This window comes from Mastacembelus armatus, chromosome 5 (assembly GCF_900324485.2).
Source record: "Mastacembelus armatus chromosome 5, fMasArm1.2, whole genome shotgun sequence".
Taxonomy (NCBI): Eukaryota; Metazoa; Chordata; class Actinopteri; order Synbranchiformes; family Mastacembelidae; genus Mastacembelus; species Mastacembelus armatus.
The window spans coordinates 10,806,683-10,827,112 of NC_046637.1; the positions used below are offsets into that span (position 1 = coordinate 10,806,683).

General features: G+C 38.5%; 1 protein-coding gene across 1 annotated transcript; it reads right to left on the minus strand.

The window, feature by feature from the left end:
* Positions 1-41: 41 nt before the first annotated feature.
* Positions 42-18,867, minus strand: mmel1 (membrane metallo-endopeptidase-like 1). Its single transcript, XM_026307414.2, has 24 exons — positions 18,724-18,867; positions 14,328-14,504; positions 13,916-13,960; positions 13,553-13,612; positions 13,234-13,395; positions 13,033-13,113; positions 10,514-10,609; positions 9,848-9,966; positions 9,201-9,266; positions 8,768-8,902; positions 8,424-8,513; positions 7,816-7,952; positions 7,633-7,726; positions 7,414-7,542; positions 6,697-6,795; positions 6,511-6,594; positions 6,318-6,421; positions 5,837-5,895; positions 5,605-5,724; positions 5,296-5,429; positions 5,107-5,172; positions 4,877-4,972; positions 3,923-3,999; positions 42-2,908 (listed from the first exon to the last, which is right to left on the minus strand). Exons 2-24 carry the CDS (start codon positions 14,482-14,484, stop codon positions 2,809-2,811), a joined length of 2,310 nt encoding a protein of 769 aa, XP_026163199.1. The 5' UTR covers positions 14,485-14,504; positions 18,724-18,867; the 3' UTR covers positions 42-2,808.
* Positions 18,868-20,430: the final 1,563 nt, after the last annotated feature.

Genomic DNA, 20,430 nt, shown 5'->3' on the forward strand with positions numbered 1-20,430 from the left:
CAGATACATGGAAATAAAATAACACATTGAAAAGGAGAGATTTGGGGTTGTACGTTTTGAGACAGTCACTTTAATGGCAATAATTACATATTTGAGTCACAAAAATAGCAGTTAGTCTAGATAATTACATAGCAGCAGGAACATTCATAAAACATATTTAATGTTTGAATATTTGCAAAGCAACAATGTTATTCCATAAATATTCATGTAGATAAATAATCTCTTTTGAGTATACAGATGAATCTCATAATGTATTATGTATATAAGTATTTTTGCACTTGGCTGGTAATTTCACCATGTAATCAAACTTAAAGATAAAACTAAGCACTTTTCTTTTTTGCCTGATTGGAATCCATTATATGAAATACTGTGGTATAGACCATCAAATATCTAGAATAACAATAATTTATGTACCTTTTGTGTTCAATTAACAATTTTGAAGAAACCAGATAAACATACACGTCTAAGCTGTTTTCTGTCAAATGGCAGCCCAGTGTCATAGCTGAGCTTAATTTAGCATCCAGCATATCTCTGAGCAAAACATGATAAATGAGCGTTGTTAATGTAAATGAATAGTTGAACATTTTGTTTGTTTCTTTGCTTTTTGGTACAAAGTGCAATGATAAGATTGATACCACTCTCATGCTTGTCCAATAAAAATCAGTTAGAAGTTAGTCAGAAGGCAGATAGCTTTGTTTAGGAGCTTCCCCGGATTTTCAATCTTGGTACAATGCTAAGGTAGCCCTCGTCTGGCTGTAGCTGCATGTTTAATATGCAAATATGAAAGTGCTATTAATTATCTTACTCTCCACCATCTATAAACCTTCATTTCCAAAATGCCAAACTTCCAAACTTGTGATTTAAGATATCAGCACACTGTCAGAACTAACATTCTGAGTAAAACAGTCTTTGAATGTGTCCTCTCCACTGCTAAACACAACAGTATATGAAGACTGAGAGATAGGCCGAGAATATAAAGTTTCAATATGCACATTCAGTACAGCAGCCTCTGTTGAGACCTAACAGTCGCGTTGAGTTTACCAAGGCATCCTGAATGTGACCAGCAACAAGCAAACATTCAAACATTTCTATTTTTTTCTGCTGCCTGTGAAAGATCTTTTCAGCACAACAACGGTGGCTCCACACTCTCTCATGAGTCCCGCTCTGCTTTGATTCTCCTGTCATTACTTGTTAATAAAGGTAGAAAATAACAGTCCTGGCCCTGGTCATCTTTTTAATGACAACCCCTATTCTTCAGTGTGTGTGCCTGTGGGCTCATGGTTCAGCTACGACAGTCACTGCGCTTCACCACACCGAACTTCATCCTTTCATCTAACACAATTCTGATCAATGCAAGATCAGAAGGCAAACCACTTCATCTGCTGGCCTCTCCATGTGTTAGTGGATCTGAGGGGTTTTCCTCTCTGTTCCCCTTTATCATGTAATTGACTAAACCCAGAGGCTAAAGGTCTTGTAATCACAATGTTCACTTCTGTGTGAGGAAAGAAGAGACCAGTTCTTTTGCAAATCAGCCACCTTTTTGGGGTTAAATGTAAACATACACAAATCGTACAAGAAAGTGTAATCTTCAATAAATTTAGATAGGTGTCATCTCACAGATGGCACATATGTTTTTTTTTTTACAAATCAGCCCAGTATGAACACTCGGGAGCCGTTCAAAAATCATGTAAAGGTGGATCGTGTGGACGTAGAAAAAAAGACAGGAAAGAGAAAGAGCTTTAAACACGCAACACAGCTGTGATTAGCAACCTACAGTATACCCAAACCTGCATCTAACATGGCAGTAAACAATCAATAATGCAAAAAAGTGATACACGGTCTTTTTTTTTAATCATTATCACATTACCTCCAACAATTGCTCAGCTTCTCTTACTACCTAAAAAGCAGTAGGTCACCAATATTTTGTCAAAACATCTGGAACACCTGCAAATTCTCATGACATACATATACATTTAGACTATGCAGTGAGTATTGAGCAACAGTTATTTTCAGGATGTGATAAAGACAAGTGCTAAGTAGCTTAATAAATTTTAAATATTAAGTGTAAAAATTTTGAAAGCTGCAGCTCCTTCCTAATGTTAACTTACAGTTAAAGCTGCAAAGATTTAACAGTCTTAAAGTCTTTAGGTAATTTATGTCATTTAACAGTGAATGACCAAACTCTCAGAGTGTGACTAATTCTCTTGTAGCTTTACTTCATCGAAGCTCCCGAGCTTTCATTTATTTCATACTTCGTTCAGACTTAGATTTAGCTTTAGATCACTATTGTTAATGCTCAAATAGTTGAAATGTCTCTAAAACAATACATCAGAGGAAAGACACCAAGGTAGTGCCAAATGTTAATGAATAAATCACAAAGATCTGCACAAGAGATTTTCTTTAAGGATTAATTCAAGAAAGGCAGATAAAGCGTTTAAAAACCAATCATAGGCTTTAACCTTTTCACAAGGTTTTATGTTTTCTTGCCTTTTCATTCATGTACCCACTCATCAGGTGTCGTGGGACACAGCAAAAAAAAAGAGCAAGTGACCTACAAATCCAGAGACAACACTTCACACTGAAGACACTCAAGCAGGTTTCTTTTTTATAGCATACAATATACTTTCAAATTTTGAAGCTAGAGTGCAGTCCGGGATGTCATCCATTTTGAATACATCCACAGCAAATATCTGTGTCATTACTCTGCCCTAAATAAAGTGGAATAAGTCTTAAAGAGAATGTCTCTGTGGGTTTAAAACGTACAACTTGTTCTTCTGATGTGAGTTTTCATCTCATGAATAAAACTTTCTACCAGACTCGACATTTCTGCTCGGGGTTCATTGCACTGCCTTTTTGGCAACGGAAAGCTTCTGAGAATGCTTCAAAATTCTGGAGAGATCCAAGCACCCTGAAGACCAAAAGCAAAACAAAAGATTAGTGTGAAAAAAGCCAAAGTATGTCATGAATGTCAGAGAAACAGTGATATATGTGAGCCCAGGCTCCAAGTCCTCTGATTCCACTCCACTGATACTTTAGTCTGTTAATGTTTTGGCACAACAGAATAGTTTTTTAGGGCTCAGGGTGAATCTTTAAATTTAATGAGGCAAAGTGACAGTTGCATCCAGCTGAGGTATGAAGCTGTGCTGAGACTAGAGGAAATGGTTGGCTGCTCTTTTAGTCCAGTAGCAACAGCATTAGGTACATTATATTTATAAATTAATGTGTAAAATTTGTAACCGCTACTTTCTGTAACGACAATAATTAAAACTGCAGCTTTTGGGGCAGCAGAAACAAGCTACTATATGCAACACTGATATATACTCACTCTTTAGGGTATTATTATTATTATCATTCAGTTGTTTCTGGTTATGTGACAAACGTAAGTCCAATATTCATTATCTTTCTGTTGCTCTTTTTAGTCTCCTCCAGCTCAGTGTTCTCTAGCTGTTAAATGCGCCACTATGTTCATCAGCTAGTTGCTTTGTCTGTCTGTCTGTTTGTCACCTGGAGCTGAGCAAAGGTATTTAGAGTATTTTTTACTGCTGTGCTGGGATCCTGAGTGAACCAAATCATTGAACCTGTACCAGAAAACCAAAACATTGAGGTGAAAGTTGTTAAAATGCTCCATAGAGTTGAAGTGACCTGGTAATGCTCTGTGGGTTTATTACTACAAGCAACTCCTCTCACATACACTTTTAAGTGAAAGTGATCTAAAAACATTAACTAAAGTCTGTATTATGCATTACGTCTGTGTATTTGTATTATATACACAGAATTAACTAGATGTAACAAAACGTTTTTATTTCTTTCCGTCCATAGTTGAACCTTATTTTGCAATGATAAAGCTACATGAGTTTGAGTTTAGCATAGTTGGTAAATAACATAAATATATCTGATATCTGATTATATCAAAGCTCCTTACCTGTATTCTAAGGGGCTGTGTGAGTCAGTCTTGATGGACTGGCTGGCATACTCAGGCCGATAAGCACCACACCACACCTGGGGAGAGAAAGATTATGGGAGTGGTGGGTAATCTATTTTTGAAAGCAGCTGCTAGGAGCTGAAAGAAGGTTTGTGTAGACTGTTAACATTAGAAATACATTTTTGTCGGTGTTCAGTCGTTTTAGTTGAGTCCGACTTCATGACCCCAGTGAGGTTTTCTTGGCGAGGGATAATGGAGTGGGTTGCCATTTCGTTCTCCAGTGAACCATGGTATGGGCAATTTAGAATCACCAATCAACCTGACATTCAGGTTTTTGGACTGTGGGAGGAAACTGAAGTACCCAAAGAAAACCCACTCAAGCACAGGGAGAACATGCAAACTCCACACAGTAAGGTCCCTGCTGGGTTTCGAATGAGGAATGTTCTTGCTGTGAGGCAACAGTGCTAACCACCAAGCCGCCGTGCTGCTCAAATGTTACCTTATAAACAGCTTCTGATTTGATTTTTTTTACAGAAGCTTACACCTAATTCTCAGATTTTGCATCTGCAAGTTTTTTTAACTGAAGTCCTAAGTGACTTGTAAAGTACCCCATCCTAGTGGGATGTGACTTGTTATGGATATTTGACCTGTTTTATTTTCAATGACAGTTTTCCGCTTATGATTTATAATCCCTTGCACCATGGGGCTCTTTATTTTGGCAGCATTTCTCAAGCTCTATGTGTGTAGATTTGTTCTAGGATTGCTTCAGCATCTCACCCCCCCACACCCTTTTCCCTTTGTCCCAGTGTTTACTTCTCTACACTAACCATCCACTGAAAAATGCTCCTCCTGAGCTTTGGCTAGTCGACTCCAGATTGGGAAATTATTATCTGCAGTCTGTTTGCTGAAATAATACATTCAGAAATAACACATTCACTCATTATTCTTACTTACTTGGGCAAAGTTAAGAAAGAAAAGTTGCTTGTGATCCATGTCTAGACCAGGTAGATGAGGCTCCTCACCCTCCATCTCCACCCACTTAAGATAAGCCTGTAAATACACACACACACACACACACACACACACACACACTTTAAAGATGTGCAAAATGTCTATTTTAAGGATCTTTGAGTTAGTCATTGTTGCCTTAATAGTAACATGTGGTTTGGTGCTTTTGTAGTTACCTTGTATGCTTGACGAACCCCTCCATTGTCTGCAATATTCTCCCCTAAAGTGCTGATTCCACTGACCTACAATCACACAAAGCAGAGCATGAAAACACCAACACAAAAACACTTCTTCAAGTGGCCGCCTAATACATAGTCAGAAATTACAGCTGAGATGAAACATCTCATTTCATGCATACCACTTACGTTTTGTCCACCGGCTAGTTTCCAGTTGAAGTTGCCATATTGTTGCACCATGCATTGCGACTGCTCTTTAAAATGCTCAGCAGAGTAATTACTCCACCAGTTTAGCATATTACCATCCTTGTCAAAATTACGTCCTGTAAGGAAACATAATGCATTTAAGTACTGTTTGCCAAACGTGGCACATGTATTTCTGAAAAGCAGTAATTTGAAATAAACTTCTGTGATCAAAATAACTGCAAATTATGTTTTTATGAATTGTGGTTTCCCATAATGATGAATGATTCATGATTGAATGAACTTGTGTCTTACCGTTGTCATCAAATCCGTGCGTGATCTCATGTCCAATAACCATTCCTATCCCCCCAAAGTTAAGGGCCTGGTGCTGATGTTTACTGAAGAAAGGTGGCTGCAGGATTCCTGCAGGAAACACTGGACAGAGATAACCAAGGGCAGTAAAAATAAATACTGGCAGCAACACCAAACAGAGCTAATTGGTCACACAGCCCCCAGGTGGCCTCATTGATTCTTGTAAGGCTCTTACCTATCTGGTTTCTGTTGGGTGAGTAGAATGCATTCACCACAGCAGCCCCAATGATCCACCTTGGGAGTGATTGAGAAATGGATCAAAACTCTTAAGAGCACTAAGCTGCAATCTTAGTTGGAGGAAGCATCTGTACAATTCATGTATGGGGCATATTTTGTTTAATGAAACAAACCTTCATTAAACCTTAATTTTCACAGTTCTTTAAGAGGTACTAGATGGGGGCATGGAAGAGCAATCTCTTTTGACAAAAAGTTATTTTTGTATTTATTTATTAAGAGATTTATTTATTGAGAGAGGGCAAACGTGACCATATCTGTGGCATCTCATTTAAAAGAGGCATTTGTGTTTTCATCTTAGACATTTACGGCTGTGCATTATAAACGTGAAAACTAAATAAAACATGTTGAAGGTTTAGGTATAAGACCTTCTCTATTACAAATGAAGACAGTTTGTGCTGCCAGATGTAACAACAGCTTACAAGTCTGGATCGACTGGTTCTCTTAGTTTCTTCAGACTCTTGTGTGCTTCAGACTTAAGATTCTCGAGGATGTTCTCAAAGTAGTGTTCTTCACTAAAGTTTAGCTGGAAAGAGGAACAGGACGAATCAGTGCTAAGTGCATCTTTGGGGTATTTACAGTGTGACCAACAAATAGACTCTTGTTTTTACTTACATGGGCATACTCTTGATCAAGTTTCTGGTTGCTTTCCTGTAGAATATGATCTGGATAACCAATATGCTCCTTAATTGCCATGGCCTACAAGAGATGCACAGCCCCCAGGGCTATTATTATACTATTATTCTAGTAGTATTTTGACAAGAAAAAAGATTATTTTCTCAGTTTGACTATGAAGTGTACCTTCTCTCTTGCTTTCTCTTTTGAGGGAGCATCCATCCAACTTAACTCCTCTAGTGTTTCTACATATGCCTTCTGGATCTTACCGATGAGATCACTGACCTGTGAGCATATGACAAAAAGATTGTAATGCATTTTCACAATCACTGTTGAATTTTGTATATAAATTATAACGTGTTTTTTCTAAGAAACGCATGTTTCATATTATAAAAGACATTACTGTATGTGCAGAAAATGCATACTGAATATACTGTAATGCTTGGTAAGAATGCTTGGTAAGACCCATTTTTTAGCATTTACAAGCAGTGTATTAACATTAAATATATGATTTATAATTCACAATATTGTTACTGTATATATTAAATATCTTATACATACTTTTCCATGAAATGTATTTTTATAGCACTAAATTTCATTTAAAGTTTTTTTCTTTTCATATCATGTTAGAGTATTTTTTTATAACTATATATTTTTTTTTTATTTTGTAGTACATAATGTAGTTTGAAGGCTCAGTGTCAACACGTGGCCCCTCAAGGCAGATTTTTTGCACATAATGCATGACATGCAATTACTTTCTGAACACAATGTATCGTTTGTTTCATGGCTATCATAGAATAGTGTGACGTAAACGTCTGCAGTGGTCGTAACTGATTTCTGTGCTCTAAAGAAGATTTATTGCTGTTTTTTTCTTTAGGGCAAGTTTAGGACACAAATACTCACCATTTGTTTACTTTCTCCAGCAAAGGTCTCACGCACATACAGAGCTCCAACTGCATTCTCCATGCTGCTCTGGACGTAACGGATACATTCTCGCCACCAAGCATCCTCCACAGTAGTCCCATACAGAGTCTGTCCATACGCACAGACACACACACAATGTAATTTTGTTTTTGACCATAATTAGGTTAATGTGTTATTGTGGTATTGTGTTTATCACACCTTCCTGTAACGGGCTCTTGCATCTTTGAAGCGACGGCTCAAGCTATTAACTCTGTCAATAATAAGCTGCCAGGTGAGGTAGTTCTGCATAGTTCTGCAAATATAAACTGTGTTTGTTAAATTGTTGTACTAGAAGCTGCTCCATAATAGATTTATCTTTATTTACTTATGTCTTTGACTGACCTGATACTGTGTCTGGAGAGAACATCATTCATTTTCTCAAGGTATGGAGAGCTGTACACCACAACCTCCTCCTCTAGCTGGACCTCAATAGATACGCTTGAGAGCACTCCTTGAATAAATCGTGTCCAGTTAAAACCCTAGAAAGCAAAACACATGACATATTTATGTTTAATCTTTACTAACTATAGTTAAAATAAAAATATGGTTAGAAATGTTCTACAGGTTTTTATACACGGTGCGCTCATCTATTTTTACAATTGTTATACAATCAGTGTCTTTAATTATGTGAGGTTATTGATTTTCTACCTTGTTGCCTTCCTGAAAAGAATAGTTTCCTCATATTATTCAGTCTACTACTTATGTGAAGTCCTTTTTCAATTTTTCCTGATATATTGAATATTGAATTACTGTCTTCATATTGATAAAAGTTGACACAATATCAATAAAATAAAATAAAATAAAATAAATACAATAAAATCCACAGTGGTTCATTAAAATGTAGTGTAGTAGTAGTACATGCCATGTATACACAGTAGCTGTTAGTAATGATGAAAAAAGACAATGAAAAACTGTAGGAAAGCAATTTTAAATTAAAGTTTCACACTTACATTAAAGCTGAATGTGCTCTGTAGTTCACCAAGTGTCATCTTGTTGTAGAGAACGGTGACATCTTGGCGCTCCTCTGCTGGAGATGTGGCCTTTAGGAAGGAGTAATCCTTGTATAAACCGATGCTTGCTATATATTCACATTTTGATCATCTTTCATCGGTGAAGTCTTAATTATTCATGCACCAACAGCCATGAACACAAATCGATTTAAATTCTTGACTGATAACCTACAGAAAATGTCACCTGTTTCACTCATTTACTGGAAGCAGAAAGGAGATGCTCATTTTTCATCTTGTCATTATTCATTTTCTTTAGCAACTTTTCTGTTGTAGGATGTACTCACATTGGCGATGTCTGTTTCCAGCTCCAGCACTTGCATCATTTCCTCCCACACATGGTCGTCATCCTGGGTCAAATTCCTGTCTTCCCGGGTTATCTTCGCAATAGAAACCATGAAATGTAGATAGGCCTCTCGAACCTGTGGTACAGTCACATAATATATCATTTTTTCCCACAACAAAACCAAGGTTGAGTCAGTAAATGCATTTTAAAATGACACCCAGTTCACACATATTGTTTTTTTGTTGCAGCTAGTCATAGTGATCATGCAGACAGTGTCAGTCATATATCATAGGATGAGTTTCCTAAGGTGAAACCAATTATATCAAAGTCAAAAACAGAAATCTCTGAGATGGGTATCTCAAAACCTGGACAAATAAAACTGAGACTATATGCATTGTTAGATACCACTAGATGCTGATCCTTTAAGATCTCACCTTTTTGTAGTTACCGTCATTGAAGTAGTAGTCTCTTGATGGCATTCCAAGTCCTGGTTGGTCAATCTGACCGGGATACAAGAATGGCAATTATGCAGTTTTGCACATCTGTTTTGCACATCTCTATGTGGCCTTATGATGGACTGGTGACCTGTCCAGGGTGTACCCCTGCCTTTCACCCACGGGGATCTGCTGGAGCCCATCCCAGCTCTCTTTAGGTGAAAGGCAGGTCGTGGATGATCCTTTTATGATGTTTACATTTTGGTGTGTTTTATGAGTATAATTCAAAATAATTCAACATAGAGTTGCACTGGGTGCTCCTTCATTACAATGAACAATGGCAGTCTTGCTTATATTGCATCAATCCTTAAAACTGTCAAACACACCAAATGTGTATTAACCCACTGCCTATAAAAGTCCATAGCAGATACTCTAGTTATTCCGGCTTTAGTAATGTTTGCTAAAAGTTTCTAATATTATTACTCCTACGACTGCCAGTTTAAATTTATTTACCCTTGCACAACAAAGAAATTGTATATTTGTGACCCATCTTCATTGATATGAATAGGTTGGACTGGGCATCACAACAGGGAAAGGAAGTAATGAAACGTTGACAATAAGAATATAACAGCAAATAATGATCTTACATAAATGATATGCTGCCGAGAGTCCCGGTCATCTGTCCACACATACATGTCCAGCAGAATCTTCTTGTGAAAACGAGAAGTAAGTGTGGCCAGCGTGTCCTCAAGGCTCCATGCTTCTTCTGTAATGACATTTAAAAAATTAGCACTTAATTGAAATTTATTTAGTTGTCTAAAAGTGTAAAGAACTATTCAATGTACCAGGCTGTAAAAATCAGTTCTTCTCTCTGCTTCTGCTGCTTAGAGTACTGGGTACTCTGCATAAATATGTGTTGTGCAGATATGCGTGGTTAATTCTGTTTGAGCCATCGTCCATGATTATATTTAATTAGTGGCAATGGCAGGAGCCGGGAGCTTGAGGAAGAGCAGTGTAGACTATTTAAAGCATCCTTCACAGTCCTGATTGAGGAGCTGCTCCTCTACCCACTCATCACGCTTCCAAACTCCACACCTGACTGCTCAGCTGAAGAGCCTCGGCCTCTTGATCCTGCCAACAAAGCTCGTACTCAGCAAGTCACTGACTACAAATATAGCCACACAGGCTCTGAGGGAGTATATGTATTTGAGTAGGAATATTAGTTCTTGTTTGTATGGACGTGCTGCACATTTTGATGTTGGTATAGAACAGGCAGTAGGCATTGATCAGTGGTGGTGTAGAGATATCTCGACCTGTAGTGATGTTCCAGTCGTCTGAGGCCACAGGCCAGTCTCCAATACTGTCAATGAGTTTCAGTAGGGGCAGGGAATCACGCTGCTCTATGAGGCCTGCAAGTAAAACTCCTCATAGTATAACACAGCAACATAAATCCACTGCAGTCTCTACTATTGACAACAAGCCTTATTGAGACTGAATCTTCATTCGTGACCTTCAACAAAGAAGCTGACAAAAACAAACTTTTATTTTTTAATATCAGATTTTAATGCAAAAAATGGGTTTGCACACCTAAATCAACTAGATATTTCCTTTTATTTAGTTTATAGGTCTTAATTAGTTAGTTAGTGTAAGTTAAAATGTTTTTATGTGATTGAGGGGTGTTGGGAGACTTTGCACAGAGGTGGCTATTCTATCAAACTGTTATTACTGCTAGCTAAGGTACAGTGGGTACGGAAAGTATTCAGACCCCTTTCAATTTTTCACTCTTTGCAGCCATTTGCCAAAATCAAAAAAGTTCATTTTATTTCTCATTAATGTACACTCAGCACCCCATCTTAACAGAAAAAAACAGAAATGTAGAAATTTTTGCAAATTTATTAAAAAAGAAAAACTGAAATATCACATGGTCATAAGTATTCAGACCCTGTGCTCAGTATTGAGTAGAAGCACCCTTTTGAGCTAGTAAAGCCATGAGTCTTCTTGGGAATGATGCCACAAGTTTTTCACACCTGGATTTGGGGATCCTCTGCCATTCTTCCTTGCAGATCCTCTCCAGTTCTGTCAGGTTGGATGGTGAACGTTGGTGGACAGCCATTTTCAGGTCTCTCCGGAGATGCTCAATTGGGTTTAGGTCTGGGCTCTGGCTGGGCCAGTCAAGAACGGTCACAGAGTTGTTCTGAAGCCCCTGCTTTGTTATTTTAACTGTGTGCTTAGGGTCATTGTCCTGTTGAAAGGTGAACCTTCGGCCCAGTCTGAGGTCCTGAGCACTCTGGAAGAGGTTTTCTTCCAGGATATCTCTGTACTTGGCCGCATTCATCTTTCCTTCAATTGCAACCAGTCTTCCTGTCCCTGCAGCTGAAAAACACCCCCACAACATGATGCTCCCACCACCATGTTTCACTGCTGGGATTGTATTGGGCAGGTGATGAGCAGTGCCTGGTTTTCTCCACACATACCGCATAGAATTAACGCCAAAAAGTTCAATCTTGGTCTCATAAGACCAGAGAATCTTATTTCTCATAGTCTGGGAGTCCTTCATGTGGTTTTTGGCAAACTCTATGCGGGCTTTCATGTGTCTTGCACTGAAGAGAGGCTTCCGGCGGGCCACTCTGCCATAAAGCCCCGACTGGTGGAGGGCTGCAGTGATAGTTGACTTTGTGGAACTTTCTCCCATCTCCCTACTGCATCTCTGGAGCTCAGCCACAGTGATCTTTGGGTTCTTCTTTACCTCTCTCACCAAGGCTCTTCTCCCACGACTGCTCAGTTTGGCTGGACGGCCAGGTCTAGGAAGAGTTCTGGTCATCCCAAACTTTTTCCATTTGAGGATTATGTAGGCCACTGTGCTCTTAGGAACCTTGAGTGCTGCAGAAATTCTTTTGTAACCTTGGCCAGATCTGTGCCTTGCCACAATTCTGTCTCTGAGCTCCTTGGGCAGTTCCTTCGACCTCATGATTCTCATTTGCTCTGACATGCACTGTGAGCTGTAAGGTCTTATATAGACAGGTGTGTGCCTTTCCTAATCAAGTCCAATCAGTTCAATTAAACACAGCTGGACTCCAATGAAGGAGCAGAACCATCTCAAGGAGGATCAGAAGAAATGGACAGCATGTGAGTTAAATATGAGTGTCAGTGCAAAGGGTCTGAATACTTATGACCATGTGATATTTCAGTTTTTCTTTTTTAATAAATTTGCAAAAATTTCTACATTTCTGTTTTTTTCTGTCAAGATGGGGTGCTGAGTGTACATTAATGAGAAATAAAATGAACTTTTTTGATTTTGGCAAATGGCTGCAATGACACAAAGAGTGAAAAATTTAAAGGGATCTGAATACTTTCCGTACCCACTGTAGATGGGAAGCTCATTGACTCATGATGGGAAAGTGTCAATTGTAGAAAAAAGTTAAATGAACTTAAATTAATTAATCGTATTTATCTGATTAATCTTTCAATCCCTTTATGCTAGGTGCAGGCTCCATTAATTATATCATTAAAGATAATTGTTATGCACTGCTGGTAAGTGCAGACTCATACTGCATATAATAATGATTAATTCTAGGACATATCATCCCTACTGTTTCATCGAGCTTCCATACTTTTGCTAAAATGATCATTAAACCAGTAAGAAATTGTATTATATGTTGTATTATAAGTCTTAAATTTAATTTGGGGAATACTGCAGAAACTCTGGCTGAGGATCATTTGTCTGAAATGATCCACTCCAGAAACACACAGTTTTTTTTTATCAATGTGCCTTATACTTACCTCATTTTAGAAGAAAAATACCAATTTTTGGACTGTGCAAAGAGATCCTTACTCTCATTCATGCAGGAGCTGTAAAGCGTTTTAGCTTTCTTGATAGCGTCCCTGTCCTGTTCATTCTCTGTCTCAAGAACACCTGCAGTAACAAAACATGCAAACATTTCCTTTCTGAATGAAACCCACGCATAGCTCAAAACACTGCAGCCCACTGACCTCTAAAGATTAAACCCACCACCCTGACATTGTACCAGCTGACCTTTGAGGACAATCTCCAGCTTGTCCCTCAGAATGTCAAAAACGCTGTGGCGGGAGCTGGTCTCCGGGATAACATGGCGCTCCAGCCAACCCCCACAGGCGTACTGATAGAAATTATCACAAGGCTTCACAGACGTATCCATGTTCTGCAAGAGCCGAGCCGCTTTAAAGTATCACAGGAACAAGAGTGAAAGAAAAGACATGGGAAAGAGAGGGTGATGAAGATCCATATGTGTTTAGAAAACAGCTTTAGGGTGTTGATGTTGGTTAACTGTTTGCAAGATGAAGCAGGGAAGCAAAGATAAAACAGCTCCTCTCACCTGCAGTAACACAGTCTGCAGTTGTGCACACATTGTTGAGACTGGAGAGCAGCAGATGGCCTGGAAAAGTCAGTGTCAACATTCATGAGAGAGCATGTGACAAACTACACCCCAACTGCGACAAGACGGATGTTGTGTAAATTGTAGAGTTAATTCTAAAAAGCCTAGATCTATACTTGGTGTGTGATAGACAATGTCTGTGTCAGCAATGACTTTCACTTTGTGTGGCACTGCTGATCCAGCAGGAAAAGGGAATTACAGTATTACAGTGACTGTTAGAGGTGCAGACTCAAATATGACACATGCCAACCCACCTGTCCTGCAGTGGATCCTGTGTTCAGATTACAAGATTAAAAGACTCACCATCACCTGTTGAGCTCCTTGATACATTCGGTCTATTAGATTGTTCTGAATTGAATGAAAGAAGCAAATTTTAGAGGACCTTAAACACAGTCTGGATGATTTTCATCTAAATTAAAATGAATATTTCTATTGTTTTATTGCTTGTTAACATTTAAGCAAGAAAAAATGCAATCAGGTTTTATGCATCATAGTAATTATTTTTGCAACCCCATAGAAGATAATCATTTTGTTCAATAACCCCCCCCCCCAAAAAAAAAGCCTGGAGTTGCAGTTCCCTACATAAAGGTTAGGCTTATGTGTGTGTGTTCATGCTGGCTTGCAATCAATAAACAACAAAGTAGGGAGACACTTCATTACTGCTGCCTTCTGTAATATCTGGAGCTTTCCACATTGAGCCTGACAGAGCTATTACCTTTCACAACCGATGTGTAGAGGACTACCAGCCCTGCCAAGGCACAGCTGACCAACAGCAGCAGCACGGACAGACTGATTTCTGCAACAGTCCAACGACGCTTTCCTGGTTTACTTGATTTCTCCATGATATCCATTTGGCTTTCGGATTTGCCCATATTCCTCCCGACTGCCGGCTCTGTGGGAAAGACACCGTTAAAGTGTGGGATGGTCCAGGCAGAGAGCTACCAGTGTGTGTTTTTATGTGTGTGTCTGTGTGGGCTGTGCAGTGATCCATCAGTAAACTGTGCCAGCTGACCTGCAGTGAGTGAGCTTCAACTGCTAAACACCTACAACAACTTCACTGACAGGAGTTTTGAAACTGTTGGTGTTGTTGCATAAAAGCAGTTTGTAAATCTACATATTTCTTTTCACTTTGTAGATAATGTCAGTGCAGTGCTTCAGTTCAGGTTTTTTTTTTTTCTGTGTATAATTATTACATTAAAAATCTATTAGATTGCCCTTTGGACCGAGCCTTTCTCATCTCATCAAAATCCTGATAACCTCAATACAATCTAACTAGATGGGCTCCAACCTATTAATTTATCATTAATCCACTCTTATTGCAAGAGGACTAGATGACTTCAAAAGCAAAAGAAAGGTCAGATTCAGCAGGAGATTTACCACACCTAAATGTACAGGAGTCCAGTGTTTCATAATAATCAACATACTACGTGCATTGAATCACATTTTTAGCATAATAATTGCTATAACTGATTAGTTTGCTATAATAATGATGATTCTCACTTTATCATTGAGATCCATCTGTTGCCTATGTACTCTGGATTAGAAAGGCATTGTGTTGCCTATATTAAATAGGACAATTATGTTAGAAACAATTTGAGAAAGAGTAAATTAACTATTCAGCTAAGTTTTTCCTAACCATTGTTTGAATATTTGGCTTTTTACACCAGCCACACACACACACATACATGTACACTCACAAAACACAAAGTCTCTGGCTCTAAGCCTATTTCAAGAGCGCTCATTTCTATGCACAATAATTACTGTACGTATATGTGAACACAGTATTGCAAATGAGCATTTGTGTGGGGGGACAAAACAGCAATCACCCCTGGCTCGCAGCAGCACTGCTCCACATCTATTCACTCTGCAGCACCTGTTTCTCCATAAACAGCCCCATTGCCCTATCATTAGGCCTGACAGGGGACAGGCTGTAAATCAGAGGTTCACACTGCTGTGCCCCATTAGCCCTTTCTGCTGAATACTCATGGGCACATATCTGGCACTACAGTGATGAAGAGCAGGCAGGGGCTTGTTAGAGCTTCACTCCCATCCTCATCATCAGACTGAACAGAAACACTCTCTGAGGCAAAAAACCCAGTTCACCGCATTACTGCAAGACAGGCGGCACTTTATGGAAAACTAGTCAATAATGTGCAGTCTACTGTGTCCGTAAGATTTGTTGCCCAGTAGTAAGAGTTATTTACATCTTTCATTGCCCCCAGATAGCTGTTCTGCTTTTATGTTCATTCCTTTCTGCTTTTTCACTCACACAAGACAGATGGAGTTTAGCTTTTAAATATCTAATGCAACATGGCTTTGTCTTGTATTTATAAGCAACCACAGTTCAATGGAAAAAACATTATTGGTCAAAAAGATAAAAAGAAAAAAAGTTTCAACCTGTGGTTGAATGAATTAGAAGATTTTTTGAAACACAGCAATAATTCAGACATGCTGGCTTTTTATGAGGGTAATAATGGTTTCAACACTGTTTGGAATTTTACAAACATTGAAATGAAAACAGATTTAGAGCAAAAATATCAAAATATGTGTATAGTGCTGCAAAAGCAACAACTATTATGACCAAAACTGAATTTATCAAGCAGGTAACCAGTCAGAGCACAGAGCAGATTTACAGCATGTTGAATGTTGTGTTTTTTATGTCTTTATGACCTTTTTATTCTTATATCTTGGTCTTTATGCCTTTCATAACAATGGAAGTATAAGAAATGAAGTGTAGTTGTTCCTTTCTGTTTGATGAATGTACTATGTGAATTTAAAGTTTTGTTTAGTTGAAGAAGAACTGCAAGAAAACTTGAAATACCACTTAAATGTGGGAAAAAATTAAATGTAATGTCCTTCTGGTCCATTGCATGCATGTGTGCCCTTTCAGTAAATTAGTGTATTGTTTTTCTCTTCATTAACACAAAATGGGGTAAAATATCGAACTGAACGAATAATAATGGCACAAACCCCATAAAATCGGAGCAGTGATGTGAAGAAGCTCTTTAAATTTGACACCATTAATGCAAAACTTTTAGATAAAGATAAAACTGTTTGCTGACATTGTAAAATCAAACCCAAGTGAAAAAGCAGAGGCGCTACGAACAAACAGAACAATGCCAGTTCTACATCGCACTCTGAATTGTTGTTATTTGGCTAGTGCTCAAATTACTTGCTAGTTTAAATTCTTTGAACTGAATTTTCTGAAATGTGACAATGAGACACAAAAGAGCTAATTGCTGATCACTTCTGTAAGTGCTAACGTTAGACCTCCCAGAATGTATCTGCTGCTGAAGCTTCGGTGATGGAGAAAAAAAAAGTGATTTCTGCTTCACCACAGAGCTGCTTTAAACAACATCCCCCAGGTTTATGGTCATGCCCCATAGACTGACACAGGCCTCCGCAGATGGCATGACCACTCAGTTAAGAATATTCAGTAAATATACATACAGATCTTTAACCCTTCAAACCTTACTTACTCAACTAAATACTCATGTTCTCAGTAGCTTTTAGCACTGAACCTCTGCTTTTATATTAAATTGAACATACTGGTCTTGCTACCAAACATATATGACAGTCAGAATCAGATCTGAACATGTTAGTGCTGTGAAGGGTGATGCATTAATTTACTAATGTGTTTACTGAAGTGCATTAAAATGGTGTAAATAAGTGAACAACCTAATAGTCTGTGACAGTCGTGAGTCTGAATGAAGTAACTGACTGAATGGAGTGAGTGGGTAAGAGGTGGAAATTACAAATTACTTTGCTCATTCAAATGATTTCATTCAGATCCATAAAAATATTCATGGGAACATAGCAACCGATCAGCACACTGTGATAAATCAACACATCCTTCGTCTGTCCTCTGTCTTGACAGTGATTCTAGTAGAAATATTTTGCTCAGTTTAGGCTTCACCAATCAGAAAGTACCAGATTACAACTCAGTTCTTGCATCATGGTTATATCTGTGGCTTTCATCATCTTTCAGTATAATAGTGTCTGTCACGGCTGAGCTGCTATTTACATTTTCATTTATTTAAAAAGCTAAAAGTCTGATTGAGATTGAAATCTGTTTTGCAAGCGAGGCCTGGTCACGGGGGCAGCGCTGAAACATTGTTACAGAAGAAAATGGGCAATATCCAGTTAAGATCCATATATGGGCATGATTTTCCAAAACTATAATTAAGTTTAAAAAATTAATTTAAAAATATTTACCAAGAGTACTATTTTCAGAATCTTTAAAAGTGCCAAACTACTCAGGTCTGATAGTTTCAAGTTCTCTAGTACATATTGTTCTAGAAAGTTGCAGTGTATTTTTGCCCAACTGTCTATTACAGGCAATGTCTGTAACCCATTGTGAGAACACAGGTCATACTGGTTGTGAGTATTTCACCATTTATATTTAAAACATAATGGTGGAGCATCAGTGCAAAAAGCTAGTGATGTGGTCAGTCACATTAACTATTGTGTTCATTCACTTCAGCCTGAAGATTTTGATGCCAAAGATTTGTTCCCTCATGTAGTGAATACTGTACATAAGTGAACCTCCAATACCAATATTCAGAATAAGTCCCCAGCACCTGCGACGTGAATAAGACAAGGAAGTAAGAATATTAGACAGTACGATGCATGAAACAATGTGTTAACAGTGACATGGTGTAATCTAACAGCTCAGAGGTTTAGTATGTCAAACATAAAATAATTTCTCTGAAAGTGAGACTAATCTGTGCTAAATGATTTAAGGTCCTCTTGTTGTAAGCACATTAGGATTACATGCAACTGTTCTCAGTGACTGGTACTGTTCTTCTCTAAACTTTGTGTTCCAAACAAAACAAGGATTAACTCACAGAGCAGATGGTGCCAACAATATGCACACTTTAGTTCAGTGTTATTCACTACTTATCATATGCCCTGGAGTGTTCATTAATGACAGGAGGGTTTTCTATGTGGAAAAATGTCCTTATGAAGTGCATTCACTGTTCAGAATCTGTCCTGAGACTGCTGACAATCTGGCACTGAAAAGCTTCAGTTTCAGGAAGCTAACTTTAACCACCTTCACTCTGGCACTTGACTCTGAACAGGAATCTAATCTAAAGCATCCAGAGGCTTACCTTTGTGTGTGGATGTTAGAAGTCCCTGAGCCGTTCCCCCACAGCGCGCTAATATCTCAAACACCCCTGCTGAGCATCCACTCAGAGCTGGTGTGTAGAGAAATGAGTCTGTGCTGCGGGTTGAAGGAGACGTTATCCAGTTCAGTGTGCTGCTCAGGGAATGAGTGAAGCAGCAGAGGGAGAGAGAGAGAGAGCAAGAGACAGAGAGGGAGGGTGGAAGGGAGGGAGAGGTGGCAGATGGGAGGTGATAGTATTGGATTGTTTTCGATTACATGACTGTGAAAAGAAATTTGTTGGGGATAGGTGTGTTATGAAGGGTTGAGATGGGTTATGATATGTGTCTGAGTGAATCTGAGGGGCCAACATTGGACGTGTTACAGTGAGCACCAATTTTGTTTTCTCCTCACTGTGGAGTGTCCCCACTCATCGAGCAGAAAGTGTAGAAAAATCTGGAAAGATGTCGAGACAAAAAGACAAACATGTTCTTGAAGTGCTCTTCAGACCGATAATCCAGTATCACAGTTTCTGAACATCTTTTAGCTGATTTTATAATCCTTGCACCCACAAAGTACTGTATGGATTTGCTAACTCATGTTTTTGTAAAAACATACAACAGTCACAACTGTTTCCCTTGTCATTCCTTTTTCCTCTTAGTGTCCACAAAGACTCATCTTCTGGGAGCTCTAGGATGCATAATGTGTGCCTGGTTGAGATCTGATCCCTGGCCTGGTGTCAGATTGAAATGGCACTGTGCCCAGGCTCATTATCAGCCTGATTAACCACACTAATTAGCCGAAAATAAAGAGAAAATAGGGGCCACAGTGTGTTTGGCTAACACTGATAGTTGCTCAGGTGCTGTTGCTGCCCAAGTCGACAGTAAACAAATTTAGTGAAGAGAGATTTTGATCAAACCCATAATAGAACACACATCTAAGATGCACTAATATGTTAAATACCCCTTGTATTGATCACATGCAGCATAATTATAATTTACTGAAGAAGAATTGCGTAGAAATGTTTATAAAACAAGAAGCTTCTCATCGCTTAAAAATAACATGACCGATGGGGCGCAACACGGTGGGAAGTCATGGTTTGCAACTGAGTTAATAATTTATTCATAGATTTATTTAGCAGAGAGGATGTTTCCAGGCATATGTGATAGGTATTTCTGCATGGGTGCAACTCATTTACTTTAACGTTTATCTTAAATCTTTAATTTGATGTTCAGTGTCACACAAATTCAGAGGCTGATTATGCTTCTTTTAGGGCAGTAAATCATCAGGTATATGGGTTAAAACTGTATCTAATGGGTTTTAAGTAATCCCTTTTGCTTTATAACTACTGCACAATATGAATACATCAACCCAAATTTGACAATTGCATTGGACAATTTGGCAATTTTGGGACGATCCCTATTTTGCCTAGGTAGTATAATTGTTTTGAAATTATGAATAATCATGCAGCTAACAAAAGATCCTACAATAAATACAAACATGCTGCTGAAGCTCTAGTGTTAAAGTTTTTCAGTATTTTGTGCATGCATCAGATTCCTTACTCCTCATTGTTTTAGAAATTTAAGATAAAGCATATTGGTCAGATGTGTACACTGTCTTCAGTGACTGGCTAAGGCCTACATGATATTCCTGCAGGGAAGTCACAAGCTGTACTTCTTACTCAGAGATATCAGAAAAGGCCAAGAGACGACAT